A 15,327-nucleotide genomic window follows, 5' to 3' on the forward strand; every position below is an offset into this window, starting at 1 on the left:
TTTGACGTTTTGGCAGTAAATGTTGCCTGTGGTAAGATAATTATTTATTTTGTCGACGAAAATAGGATAAGAAACAATAAAACTGTAAATATAAACCTAAACGAATAACGAGATTTCCAATCTTAGTCAGTGATCTAAGTAATTCTTAATGACACTAACCGGCAATAATCAAATAGATCAAATTTATTACTAAAAAGAACGACGCACTACTTTATTTTTTGTCACTGGTAATTGAAATCATTTAAAAGCGCCATCTTGCAGATAGTTAAAATACTAAAACGCTTGAGCTTGACTAACTGACCTTTCTCTTTCTATGCCTAATTATGTTACCTGCTGCTGACTAGATGGCAGTAATACCGCGCTGTGTACTTCCATGCAATTTTCGACTTCAAAAAAATGTGGTGTTGTTTGTGACGAGATAACTCCACCATTGGTTTTGTTTCTTTTTTTTTTATTAAATAGCTGGAAAATCGTACCGTAGAACTGACCGCATCAGAAACACCGAACTGCGCTCCAAAACCCGCGTTGCAGATGTGGGTGCTAAGATCGCGAAGCTGAAGTGGGACTGGGCTGGTCATGTCTGCCGCATGCACTCACAGCGATGGGCCCAAATTACTACCCATTGGGTTCAGTCGGATGGCCATCGTAACAGAGGCAGACCGAAGAGGAGATATGGCGAGATGAGTGTCGCGCACAGCGCGATTTGCCATATAAAACTCGGTAAGTGTCACAGCCCTAGTATGTGTAATACATTGCTTTTCCTTATTGGTCTAATTTTGTGTGTTGGCACTACCGCAATTTAACACAGGGTAGATTCCGTACATGGGTCTAGTAAGCGCTAGAGTACAATGTACACTTGGTAAGTCATAGACAGCGGAGCGCATAAACTAGACATGGAGCAAGTAAGTATCTCTTACCCAGCATTAGGTAACGGTCGTAATGATGATGGAGCAACCGAGGTCAGGACTATGGGGATGGTGGAGGTCTTGGCAGGAGCCAGGCCAGATCACGGGCAAACTGAACCGGCCAGGAGCCTATTGATCGGTCGGGATAGGTCAGAAGATCACTCTGGGTAGGCCCAGGATCTCTCTACCTAAGCATTGAGGCACCCAGGCATAGCGCTGTGCCTAGACCGGAGTAAATCGACCGTAAGCTAAGCATGCTACCTTAGGCCTAGCTTGTGATAGGAACGTGGGACAGCCACACCGCGTTAGGAATCACGTTATCACATAGGTATCTTGTGAAGCCATAAATAAGAACTCGTCTTACACGCTTCAGCAATATTTGTCGCCTTATTATTGCTGTATACCATTAACACCTCAGGTACTCGTATATATGTATGACATTTATAGAAGCATAAGAGGGGGCGACAATGACTTAGAGTAGACGCATATCAAATAGAGTGGCAGGAGCATGCTCTCGATAGAGACGAGTGGCGGAAAGAAGGGGAGGCCTTTGCCCAGCAGTGGGACACTTTAACGGGTTGTAATTAACGCAGCTTCTTTAAACTGTCATTTTTGCCTTCAAATTAAATTATTTGTCTTCTGAATTAATAAATCAGCGACTAATTTTAAGCGCCTAATAAATACTTTTCAAGCTACGTTTTAGTAAATCAACATGACGATTATTATTGTATAGCAACTAAATTTGTACTACTTATGCCTACAAATGTTAAGCTTCTAATAAGTGTATCTATTGCATCTAGAAAACAATTTTAACACTCTAATTTCATATTGTCACCTCTATTTTTATACATTAGTATATAGATAGAAATTATGACTGAAGCAACCATTAACGAACATCAAATTTAACAATATTGTCATCAAAAAATTAACAGTGGTAGGTCTAATTTAATAAAATGTCCACTATTTTATACGTTAGAATTTAAATAATTAGCGACTAAGGGCCCGGCCACATGTCCACGTTGCGGCGTTGTCAACGTAAACGTTCTTCAGGTTGTGTATCAAGGCAAAAAGCGGCCCGTCAGAAAGTAGATGAAGCCCGCTATGGCGATCTCTTCCACCACGTCTCGAACTTTTGTGACTCGTCTGATCCAATCATTCCTCTTTCGATGCATGACAGTTAATACGTAGGTATCGATTTAATAGTACATTGTGTCTTAAGGGCGGTAAACAAGGAATTACGAACGAGAGTCTATTAGAAGCCCGAAGTCGAAGACTGAGGGCTTTAATGAGTCGATGTTCGTAATTCTAGTACCGCCCGTGCGACATACAATGTTTTTCATCACATTTGCGAGTAAAATTGTATATTTGTAAAAGAAAAACTAATATTTTATCGAAAATACAAACTGAAATATAGATGCACAGAAAAAACAGAAAAATAAGACCATCACTGGGAATCGAACCCAGGTCCTCGGTAATCCGTACCGCACCGTACCGCAGAACCGCCCCCCATCGCCGCGTACCGTAAAAGTAAAAATTTGGAATTGAAATAAAAAATACAAAAAGATTCAAAAAAAAAAACAATCTTAATATTTTATCAAAAACTGCCGATACCGCTGACTACGCTCTTGGCAGCGCCAGCCTCCGAGCCGCCCTACCCCAGCCTGACCATGCGCGCGACATGCTCCTGCACGCCAGCACGACCAGCACGCCATGCAGTATCACACTCACTTACCGACCTTGGGCTTCATGACAACAAAATTAATACGGGCAATGACTCATTTACCGACCACGGGTTTCATGACAAGCACATTAAGGTCGAGGGTTTTATTTGGGGGGTTGCAACCAAGGTAGCCTGCATGTTACGACACTGTTTACGAGCAAGTGTGATGAAAAAAGATTTTTCATCACACATGCAGGCTACTTTGGTTGCAACCCCCCAAATAAAACCCTCGACCTTAATGTGCTTGTCATGAAACCCGTGGTCGGTAAATGAGTCATTGCCCGTACTAATTTTCATGTCATGAAGCCCAAGGACGGTAAATGAGCTTGTTACTGCATGGTGTGCTGTGCTGCTGCTCCGTGCGCGCGCTGCACACGCACGCCATGCACATGCTGAGGATTGCCAAGAGCGCAATCGGCGGTATCGGCAATTTTGGATAAAATATTAGTTTTTCTTTTACAAATATACAATTTTACTCGCAAATGTGATGAAAAACATTGTATGTCGCACGGGCGGTACTAGAATTACGAACATCGACTTCGGGCTTCTAATAGACACTCGTTCGTAATTCCTTATTTACCGCCCTTAAGACACAATTTACTATTACGAAGTTAATTACTTAGTTCAATAAATCTCAAATTGAAAATACAAACTGAAATATAGATGCACAGAAAAACCAGAAAAGAGCCAGAAAAAACCAGAAAAGAACCGTAAAAGTAAAAATTTGGAATTGAAATAAAAAAATACAAAAAGATTCCAAAAAACCAATCTCAATAAATCTCAGTTTGCAGTACCTAACTATTTAGTAATTATGGCTTCAAATTCATCACAAGTATTTACTCAACTAACTTTTTGAGGCTAGGAATTGCTAAAAAGTTGGAACATAGATTAGTGAGTAATGTCATGACCCTTTTGTCTTCATTTCCTCGCACACCTAAGTAGTTGTAATCCTTCTTTGGCGATAATGGCATATTATGTCAATAACAAGAAGTCTTTTGTGTCAGGTAACCTTTCACTTCAAAAAAAAACTACTCAAGCAATTTACAAATGTACCTAATCTTCTTTTGTTTGTGATTAGGTACAAGTGACTAACCTTTGCCCGAGGTTTCGCACGCGTAAACTATTAGGCCCGGCAGTTCAGTAGAAATTCTAGCATTTTACTAATTACCTACGGAATTCCCAAAAATAATTAGGTACGTGGTCTTTCATTTATGTTTGCCGGCAGCGCGAACAGTGTGTCGCAGAAAATTTCCTCTGGTTCGAGCTTTGCACCAGATAAACCCGCTTCTCGAATTGACCCCTAGCTGTGATTTGTTTGCAAGTAGATGGTTAGAAGTGTGTGATGAATGTTTGAAGTTTTGCGAGAAGATGGATGTACGACCTTTTATTTTGTTTTTATGTGTATTCTTTGTATAAATTGTATCCGAATTTCACAGTGCTTTGGTTTAACTGTTATGCTGTGAAATGTAATAAATAAATAAATGTTGCACGAAGAATAAACGTGCCACGTATATCCACTTAACGGTTGATATTTCGGGATTTTAGATGCATAGATCACGATATTGTGGAAATATCTAGGTATAAAGTAGCCAATTTGTTACCTATTATTGTTACTACCGTGTTCCAGAATTCTAAATACCATATTTCCGCCGTGTTAACGTTGAAGAATAACAAGCACACACACTCTTGCGCATAATGATAGAGATACTTCCAAAATTTCGCGTCCTAACTAATATTATAAGCCAGATACTGCCAGATTATTGTATTGTCACCACATTTACATACCTAAGTTGCCGAATTTCAAGGCAATCCACCACAAGAAGTGGATCAATTTTAGCTTCCATGATTAGACCCAAAATAAATAAATACCTTACAGGGCAAGCTGAATAAGTGGTAATAAAATAAGATAATGGAAATGCTTGTATCCAATGGATGCTAGCCGTGGTTCTCTGGTGACCTATCGCCTCTCAAGCAGAGGATCGTGGGTTCCAAGTAGTTAAAACCTAGGCTCGCACCTAAGTTTTTCGAAAATACATTTTAAATTTACCAGCCGCTACCACCAGCTTTACGGTGAAGGAAAACATCGTGAAGAAACTTGTACATACCTGTGAAACGGCACTCATTTCGAAATTGCCCAGCATTGGGACGTATATAGGCTGGGATGATGATGATGATGATGAATAAAATGGTGGGACCAAATTAGACTATATACCTACTAGGGTAAGTGGACACATTTTTGGCGACTACCGGCGCTGGTTAAAAATACATATATTTGCTCCTCAAAACCAAAAATTTGCTAAGAAACGTAACACATGCCAATTCTATTATTATGTGAAGGACTTTAATCCCTGACCCACCACGGAACCATTTTACAGTAAACGTCATAGTGATATCACATTAATTAACAATGAGAATCGTAATGACTTTTTCTTTGAAAAGGTTCCATGGTGGCTCATGAATTAAAATCCTTACAATCGATGTTCCCCTGGCACGCTGATGAAGTTGCAGGCGACAGCTAGTGTAGGTTATTTATGGTTTATAGGGTTCCGGAGCCAAAATGGCAAAAATGGTTTCGCTATGTCTGTCTGTCTGTCTGTCCGTCCGTCCGCGGCTTTGCTCAGGGACCATCAATGCTAGAAAGCTGTAACTTGCACGAATATGTATGTAATCTATGCTGACAAAATGGTACAATAAAAAATTAAAAAAACATTTTTTTAGGGTACCTCCCATAGACGTAAAGTGGGGGTGATTTTTTTTTCTCATCCAACCCTATAGTGTGGGGTACCTATCGTTGGATAGGTCTTTTAAAACCATTAGGGGTTTGCTAAGAACCATTAGGAGTTTTCGATTTAGTGATTTGTTTGTGAAATATTCAACTTTAAAGTGCAAATTTTCATTAAAATCGAGCGTCCTCCCCCTCTAAAATTTAAACTGGTGGGTGGAAAAATTTGAAAAAATTCAGGATGGTAGTAAGTATATCAAACTTTCAAGGAAAACTATTAACGGCAAAGTTTGCTTGAGAATTATTAGTAGTTTAAGAGTAAATAGCAGCCTTAAGTATAAAATACACCTAAACTTGGAAGATTCCGTATAAAATACGAAATCCTTAGAAAAATATTACGTACGTACTTCATTCATATTAAATATATTCATGTTCAAAACTTACTTCATTTTTTCGTAATGGCTACGGAACCCTATTTTGGGCGTGTCCGACACGCTCTTGGCTGTTTTTTTGTCATTAGTAGCTTATAAAATAGCTTTAGTCTCTAAATGTACTTAGTTTTCACAATATTATAAATCCTCGTGGGACCGTGGCCTCCCAAAACTCCAGAACAAAAGCAACACAAATGACATCCATACATAACCTTTCCGACTAACCTTTTTAACATTAACATTTTTTTATGTATTTTTTTTATTGGCTTGTGGCACTATCCCATTGTTGGGCAAAGGCCTCTCCCTCGATTTTCAACTCGTCCTGACTTATGTATGTCTGGCCAAAAAATACATGCTATTTTTTATATTAAAATTAAATGAAATTTAATCGGGATAACTCACGTCTTAAATCGAGTTTAGCTCGACTTGTTTCACATGTTCGACATCTTAGTTTTGTTCTATGTACTTTCTCATAAGCCAGGGGGTGCAAGTGCACCCCCTTGCACCCCATCTGGCGCCCATGTAAACCTATGCGCTGACTAACACTGATAAGATGATAACGAATGATAACCAGTTGCATATTGTTGCACATTACTCACGAGTTATCGCAGGAAGCTACGATTATGCAGTTTTGGAATAACGACATTGTTTCACGCGTTGCTCATAGTGCAGGCGCCAAGGGAAGTTGAGTATGCAAAATATGAGGACCGCATTCTGTGAATAGTTTTGAACTCAGAAAAGCTTGTAAATTATAACTCTGAATGTTGCCAGGAAGTCCGGTGGTCCATTTTTTTTACACCCCATTGATTAAAGAAAACATGTAAATGGCTGAAAATTTGCTTTTAAATTCATTCCCACATGTATATATTATAAATGCGAAAGTTTGTTTGTTTGATTGTTATTTCATCACGTCTAAACCGCTGAACCGATTTAGATGAAATTCGGTGTACAGATAGTTTGAGTCCCGGGGAAGAACAGAAAACTAAAGTACACATATGTTGTATTTTTTAAAGTATTAACCTTAGCGGTCCCCCGACACCGACGACGCTTAGATTCAAAAATATTACTAGATACTTATACTAAATTAACTTAGGCTAATTTTTTATTTTTATTTTATTCGACTGGATGGCAAACGAGCAAGTGGGTCTCCTGATGGTAAGAGATCACCACCACCCCACCACCTTTATACTTATATTTGACATATCATCTTATTATATAACGTTTTAAACTTTCGTGATTCTCACTCATAGTCAAAATACCACAAACGGGACTTATCACGCTATTATTACACAAGTAATATTTAACCTCGACGTTTCGGCAACGTTACAGTTGCCGTGGTCACGAGTAGACTGAAGTGTGGGGTGTCAAGTCTGCCTAGCAGCGCGAGCTCTTCGAACTACCCGCACTTGATCACTAATAGTGCCGGCACTCGTATCACGAACTACCCGCACCTGGTCACTTTTATTAGTCACCCTATCAATATCAATCTATCTATCTATCAATTATTGTTCGGAGGGACGATCGGACGTTGTTAGTGTTGTGTGTCGGTGTGATAGGACTGCAAAACTTTCTTTCCCGGCCCCTGCAGTTATGTACTATTTTGACCATCCGATACAGACCGAAAAGCCGGGAAAATTAACGCATTATGGCTTTGAGGCCAGATAGGCGCTTGTTCGCGGCAAATATCAATTATTAAAAACTAGTTATTAAAAGGAATGTCAGCCGCCACCAAAGTTATTATATAGGTTATTGATTAGTGATTACTACTGTCATTAGGGTAATTAGGTTTTTATACTATAATAATATATATATAAGAATTTTATATATAAGAAATAGACATTAAGCCAATTTTTGTAAATGACTGTTTGTTTCTTAAATAAATAAATAAATAAAATAAATATACTGTTTTTTACACCGTAACACGTACGTTTAGGTAAACGTAATGTGAATGATCATTCATTCATTTATTTATTTGCATTAAATGAGGTTAACAGAAGGTCTTATAAATCTCAATCAATCTGCAGAAAAAAATTCTAGCAACGCTTTCTTTTAGTAGATTTAGGGGCTGTTTCACCATTCATTGATTTGTGTTAACTGACGGTTAAATGTAATGCCGTCTCTATTTATTTTGTCCGGATAGACGGAGACGGCATCACATTTAACCGCCAGTTAACACTAATCAATGGATGGTGAAACAGCCCCTTAGTAGATTAAAGCACTCTCTGGCCCATAAACTATCTTTATGCCAAAAATCACGTCAATCCGTCGCTCTGTTTCGACGTGAAAGACGGACGAACATACAAACACACACACTTTCGCATTTATAATATTAGTATGGACTAGGTAAAGACAAATAATTATTTGTCTTTAATACATCACTTAAAGATAGGTACTTACTAGATTGCCTAACATCCATCATCTCACAGTATCTCACGCATTCGATAAATAATATAACCGCTAGGTACATACGTTCGCTAAAATATATGTTAAATAAAATGCATTAAAATTTTGTCGTTATTAATAATTCGGATGTTTGAAAAAGTTTTCAGTCAATAAGGCTAAGTTCAGACGACAACCGCTTAACGCGCGTTTACAACTAAGTAGGTAGGTACATACATTTTATTCAGGCTGTACACATGCTAACGTCGAGCGTTTTAATAACGTTAGCATGTACGTACGGCCTGAACTGAATGGGCACCTGCATATAGTCCTGGAGCTTGTATCACGGAGGCCTTACCCTACAGGGATCTAGGCTCCGAGGTGTCGAGACCCTTGGTCCGTGGATTCCGTGGGGTGTAAAGAATCTAGACGAAGCAGAGGCGGTTGAAGAGCTGGCCGGTCTCTCCGGAGAGTGAATTAGCATCAGGATTCAAAATTTGCAAGTTTTAACTTTTGAAGTAGGTTAGGTTCATAAAAATAAAATGAGAGAGATATTAAGTATCATTTTATTTTCTTCTTTTGTGTTTTTATAGATTTGAGTAACTGACGGTTTTTTTATTCGACTGGATGGCGTGTCGTAGGTAGGTACTCGTGCATCAAAGGTTTTGAACAAATTTGTAGCTCGAAAATACAAACTGAAACATGGATGCACGGAAAAACCAGAAAAAGAGACCAGCGCTGGGAATCGAACCCGCTTAGCATTCCGCACTGCGTGCTGTACCTACCCTTACACCACCACTGGACAGGAGTAGTTACAGGCACGAAATTCTCATATACACCACATATCTCAGCTTGTTTGTTTCATATTTAGCCACTTAAGCAGCGACACAAGAAAAAATAAAAAAATTACAATAAGACTCCAAAAACCAACCCTAAATTTGTAGCTACCTACTAGGTAGGTACAAATATATATGAATGTATACCCAGTGCTAGCAGAGCTCTTCTCCTAAGCGAAATATACACAGTGTGGGGTAATTTTCAATGTTTATTGACATAGACAGAGATAAAGTTTTTGTTTTTGAAATATCTGACATACCTACCTAACTGCTTAGGTACCTACTGAAAGTACCTATGGTAACGAACCTTCAGACGAATGAATAATTTGGACATTTACAAGTTTTATTAATTTATTAGATAAACCATAGGAAACATAATTACAAAAAAAAAACACAATTTATGCATTATTGGATTGCTACCACCATCTTGCTCGCTAATCCTGCCGTGAAGCAGCAGTGCTTGCACTGTTGTGTTTCGGCGTGGAGAGTAAGACAGCCGGTGAAATAACTGGCACTTGAGGTAGGTATTCCATCTTAGGCCTCTAGGTTGGCAACGCATCTGCAATACCCTGGTGTTGCAGTTGTCTATGGGCGGTGGTGATCTCTTACCATCAGGAGACCCACTTGCTCGTTTGCCATCCAGTCGAATAAAAAAAAAAAAATATATTTTTCGTGGCTGTTGGCACCAGGCTCTAGATATATCTATTACTTGGCAGTGCTAATTTCAAACTTAGTATCTTGCCGTCCCGTTGACTTTAATATTATTTACCTAACGACAGTGAGAGGCAAGGTTCGATACGAACCTCGATTTTCCTCGTAGTAGCCCCCTGATTGCCTTGGTCTTAGACGAAGATTTTACTTTATGCGCTAGAGCATAAAAAGTAGATAGTTATATGTTTCCGACATCCAGTATACCTACCCTACCTTTTTTTTACGAACAAGAAAAATGAAGAGGCATTATGTTCGTGACCGAATTATGTAGATTCTAATATCTAAAGTATCTAAATGTAAAACATTTATGTTATTATTATTTCATATTGAGATTCTAAGCAGTGGAAGCAGCAGGTACGTTCATTTTTCCAAAATGGACATATTTATTAAATTTGCATATAAATAGTTATTTTGCCAATCGTGATAGTGATAACTTGATACTAATGAGAGCACAAGTAGGAAAATTATCTAAAAAAGCTTACGAATAGGGAACAAAAGCATTTCGTCGCCTACACGCATCGAATCGAACCGAATGTCAATCACAACTCTAACCGAAGGCGGCAAGACCCGGGAAAGTGCTCTCCAATGCTACGAAGGCTCTATACCCCGCCCCTATTGGTCAGAATCCCACCAAACCGAGCGAGGGGCGTGGCCATGCGCACGCGCCGCCTGTGTCTACAAAACGACTCCAGTTTTAACGCAGCTGCCGTGCCGTCGACACGTTTTGACGACTTGGCAATTTTGTCGCGAGTGTTTATCTATTTGTTTTTTGATAATTTTGACTGTTTTTAGTTATGCTATTGTGAAGTGGTAGACTTGAGTGGACACAATGATGATGGATCAGACTCATTTCGGGGAGTACTTGCTGAGGCATCAGATGATGCAGGCTGCGTCGCTCAGTGGGCTACGTAAGTTGATATTATTGTCTTACTGATTTATTAATCAAATCCATATAAGATATTTCTAAATATTAAGATTCACAAAATTATAAGCGGAAACTGTATCGGCTAAAATGTATGTTGACTGTGTCTATTATATCATTTTTAGATTTTTATTCTACTTTACCTTTTTTATTCCAATAATAAATATAAAAAAATACAATTCTTTACATTATTACATATGTGTATAGATTTTAAAACTGTAACAAATATTGTTTTTGGTAAGAATAGCTTTAGAAATTAAGGTGAATTGAAAAAAGTAAGTAGTGCTCATTTTTGCAGCTTTTGCTAAGTACATACCTAAGTACCTTTTCTTTAATATTAAGTACGTGTATTTTTATAACTTTGGAACAAACACGAAAGCTTGAAGTTTTTCCATGCATGAAAGAAAGTCATTAAGATTTAAAATACGGGCACTTTAATTTGTTTTGTTGAAAATACCTAGGTACTCGCTACAGTAAGCCAAAAATCTAAAAAAAAAACACTATAGGTATTAAAATGTACGAGTATAATAAGTCTTTGAAGTCCTACTTCATAAAAACTTGTTTATTGTTAGATATACTAGGTTCTACCTACCTATTTGTAGTAAATCACATATAAACATTGTGAAGGTAAAATCGAACAATAAAATTGTTTTATATAAGTAATTACAGAAATGTCAATGAGTTCTCAATGCGAATGATTATTTTAGCTTCATTTCGAGAAAAGACTAAAAGATCCTATTACTATTAGTAAACATTGCATAAGTAAGTAAATAGGCAGATCTTAAGTAGGCTTGAAAAAAAATGCTTGAAGAAGGTTCAACGAGTCCTTCAAATGTTGGCTAAATTAAAACAAAAGTTAGTACCGAGCAAATTTTTATAATATTGATTAGCTATATAAAAAAAAGATTAGGTTTCTATAAATTATATTTTTTGAACAGTTACGATACTAACATAAAACTGAAAAGGTAGAACATCAAAAATAAAAAATGATTATTATGATAAGTTTAGTTTTTTTTACTATGTTACAACCATCCCCTAGCGCTGTAACAAAGTGTAGGGATGGTTGTAACAATTTTAATTTTTCTTCTTCATCATCATCTCAAATAGTTTGTTTTCACATAGATAGGTACATCTTGTAGGTAAAAGATGAATTTTGAATAGCAAATTTAGGTAAATTACAATATAAATACCTACTTGCAGCTTTTTTCATTTTCTCGAATGAACATGCGAAATTTGCTATTCATAGAAAAGACATCAACGCGCTCTTTGAAGTTGTAACTTGATCACATCCTAAATATTATCAGAATAATTTTAACAATATCATGTAATGCATGCAAAATTTAATGGCAATTGGTACAGTAATTAAGGTGCAAAGACGAAATAAACAAACAAACTCACTTTCACATTTAGGAGATAGGTAAGTAAGTTAGTGGTGAAGTAACAATTGATAAATGGCAGCTATGTGGTCTACATAAAAAAATAAATGATTTAAAATACATATATTATTTTACATTTATAATAATAATTAAACCCCCGGTATGGATGTTATGGTATACAGCTATGGGACTACACCAAACAAAGTAACATACTTACTAGTTAATACTCCGTTTCCAAAATAAACTGTTCAGGGATATTGTGAACACATCCTGGTACGTTTTGTGGGAATTAAGAGCTCCATCGGGACCTCAAAGTGGATTTCGTTCCTAAAGTAATACAGAAATACGAAGATAGTCACGAGAAAAGACTTCACCAACATGTGAACGTTGAGGCAATCCGGCTTCTCGACAACACGGACTAAAAAGACTCAAAAGAACTAAAGCCTTTTGAATTGGTTTAGTGCTAGAATAGTGACTAGGTAGTGAGTAATAAAAACCGGCCAAGTGCGAGGCGAACTCGCGTACGAAGGGTTCCCGTACCATTATCTATACAAAATTAGACATTAGTAAAAAACGGCAAAAAAACAAGTTTGTTGTATGGGAGCCCCCCTTAAATATTTATTTTATTTAAATTTTAATATTTATTTTTAAAGTGATTATATAACTAAAGATTTTGTGTTATTAATATCAATATTAATATCGATTTTTGTTATTAATATCAAGCAAAAACGGCATAACAATCACGTTTGTTCTATTGGAGCCCCCCTTAAATATTTATTTTATTCTATTTTAGTATTTGTTGTTATAGCGACCACAGTAATATCTGTGAACATTTCAAGTGTCTAACTATTACGGCTCAAGAGATAGATCCCTGTGACAGACGGACGGACAGACAGACAGACGGACAGGGAGTCTCAGTAATAGGGTTCTGTTGGCACCCTTTGGGTACGGGAACCCTAAAAATTGTTGCAGTGCACAAAAGAACACATGAACATAGTGTCTTCCCCTTAAGAAACTAAGAACGGCCAATGGTCATTTTCTTAGATGTAATTCTAATTAGATAGTTTAAATTCAAGATAAATAACTTATTAGCCTAGAGACTAGATTGTAGTGTAATAAAGCACTTTATAGGCACATTATAAATAAATAAAAAGCTGGCCAAGTGCGAGTCGGACTCGCGCACGAAGGGTTCCGTACAATCTATAAGTATGTTACAACATTCATTAGACATTAGCTAGAAACGGCAAAAAATCACAATTGTTGTATGGGATCCCGCTCTTAAATATTTATTTTATTCTGTTTTTAGTATTTGTTGTTATAGCGGTTACAGTTATACATAATCTGTGAAAATTTCATCTGTCTAACTATCACGGTTCATGAGATACAGCCTGGTGCCAGACGGACGGACGGACAGCGAAGCCGTTATAATAGGGTTTTCGTTTTTAACCTTTGGGTACAGAATCCTAAAAATTAACTAGTAGTAGGATGGCACTTAATATTGTAGCGGCCAGATAAACCATTACCCCCCTAGCCGCAGTCGGTTCCGCGTGTTGGCAATAGTGTCGAATCGAAACATACGCACACCGGAACTGCGCAGCGGATTCGGAATGATTTTCAATCGCCCAGAAGGCCAGTCTAGAAGCAGAGCCACATTCCTTCCGGCGGCATGGTCCTGAGCAGAGCTCTATCCACTACGTACAACTTCTAACCTTCCGTTTTCCTACAGTTATTATTTTATTATTGCCTCTAAAATATTTAATCAGGAGGCACGCCTACAATATAAACTGAATAGTCTTTTATATGTATATATACGAAGGGGAAAACGAGCTTGCGGGTCATCTCATGGTAAGCAAAACTACGTGCTCTTAAACAAAAAACTAAATACAATACAAAGTCAAAATATCTTTATTGAATTTAGGTTTTATACTTGTAAGACGCACTTATGAATGTCAAAAAAAACTTCCAGCGTTTTAGATAAACCTCTGTTGAGCACAAACCGGCATAAAATTCAACGACGTACCTAATAGATGCAGTGTTAATAAAAGTGTTAAAAAGTAGAAAATCCCCGACATTGTCATTTCAAAGTTTAATATCTCAAAAACGGGTGAACCAATTTTGATGAAACATGTCTAAGAACCTAGAAAACCTGCTTTCAAATAAAGAAAAACCGCATCCAAATCGGTTCACCCGTTTCAGAGCTACGGTGCCACACACACACACATCACTTTTCCACCTTATTCAAACTTTTTCTATCTTTTAAGACTTTAATTAAACACGCGGCTGTAAAACAAAAAAGGTACACAAGTAAACTTTTTCTGGTGCTGACTGTACACATATTATTAGCTTTAAACATCTAATTAAGGAACCGTGTTCATCATTAACTACGTACGACCTTACATGCTCAATGCATGCCTATAACCAGAAAAAAACTTTAAATAATGACCTACACGAAAATAAAATTTCGTGCCAATAGAGTAAACCACAAAAACGGTTATGTTATTATTTTATAGCGTTTTTAGTGTTCCGTAGTGTTAGGTTGTGTTTCCACCAAAGGTGTGCGATAATGCGTTGCCGGGAAAGTGTTTTTCATGAACCGCAACACCCTCTCTGGTGGAAACTGAGCCTTACAACCCTTATAGTTTCGTCATGTCCGTCTGTCTCTACGCGGCTTGGTTTAAAGACTTTTAGTGCAAGGAATATCTGCATAGGTATTTAAAATAAATAAATAAATATCATGGGACACTTGACACCAATTGACCTAGTCCCAAACTAAGCAAAGCTTGTACCATCAGCCAAATAAATGGTCTATCAATTTTTAAACAAGTTCCTATCAAATGAATTATGTCGCTAAACTCGAACTTTCAAGTTGACAGACACGTCTATTGGCATTATTGTTTTGTGACATGCAAACGATTATCAACTTTATGGTGGTAGACCACATATTTGGCTGATGGTACTATGGATACTAAGCAACGGATATACATACTTATATAGATAAATACATACTTAAATACATATTAAACATCAAGACCCGAGAATAAACATTCGTATTAGGTATTCATACAAATATCTACCCCGGCCAGGAATTGAACCCGAGACCTCAAGCTTCGTAGTCAGGTTCTCTAACCGCACTTGGCCATCCGGTCGTCCATTTGCCTTGAGAGGGATTCTGCAGACCCTGAATATTCATAACTACCTTCAAGTTTGTACGAAGCCATCGGTGCGCTAGTCCGAGTCGTCCTTGGCCGGTTTTAAGCAGTAATACGTCTTATGTATAAAATTTAATTATACCTAATTTATCTCAATGCCAATAACATATGACATG

The 15,327-nt window shown here is 37.4% G+C and overlaps 1 protein-coding gene across 1 annotated transcript in view; it reads left to right on the top strand.

The window, feature by feature from the left end:
* Nucleotides 1-10,402: 10,402 nt before the first annotated feature.
* Nucleotides 10,403-15,327, top strand: part of LOC141427965 (T-box transcription factor TBX6-like) — a 48,837-nt gene continuing 43,912 nt past the window's right edge. The window contains exon 1 of the mRNA XM_074087582.1: nucleotides 10,403-10,612. Coding sequence (XP_073943683.1) covers nucleotides 10,534-10,612 — 79 coding nt within the window. The 5' untranslated portion in view covers nucleotides 10,403-10,533. The remainder of the gene's footprint in view (nucleotides 10,613-15,327) is intronic.

This window comes from Choristoneura fumiferana, chromosome 5 (assembly GCF_025370935.1).
Source record: "Choristoneura fumiferana chromosome 5, NRCan_CFum_1, whole genome shotgun sequence".
NCBI classification, from domain to species: Eukaryota; Metazoa; Arthropoda; class Insecta; order Lepidoptera; family Tortricidae; genus Choristoneura; species Choristoneura fumiferana.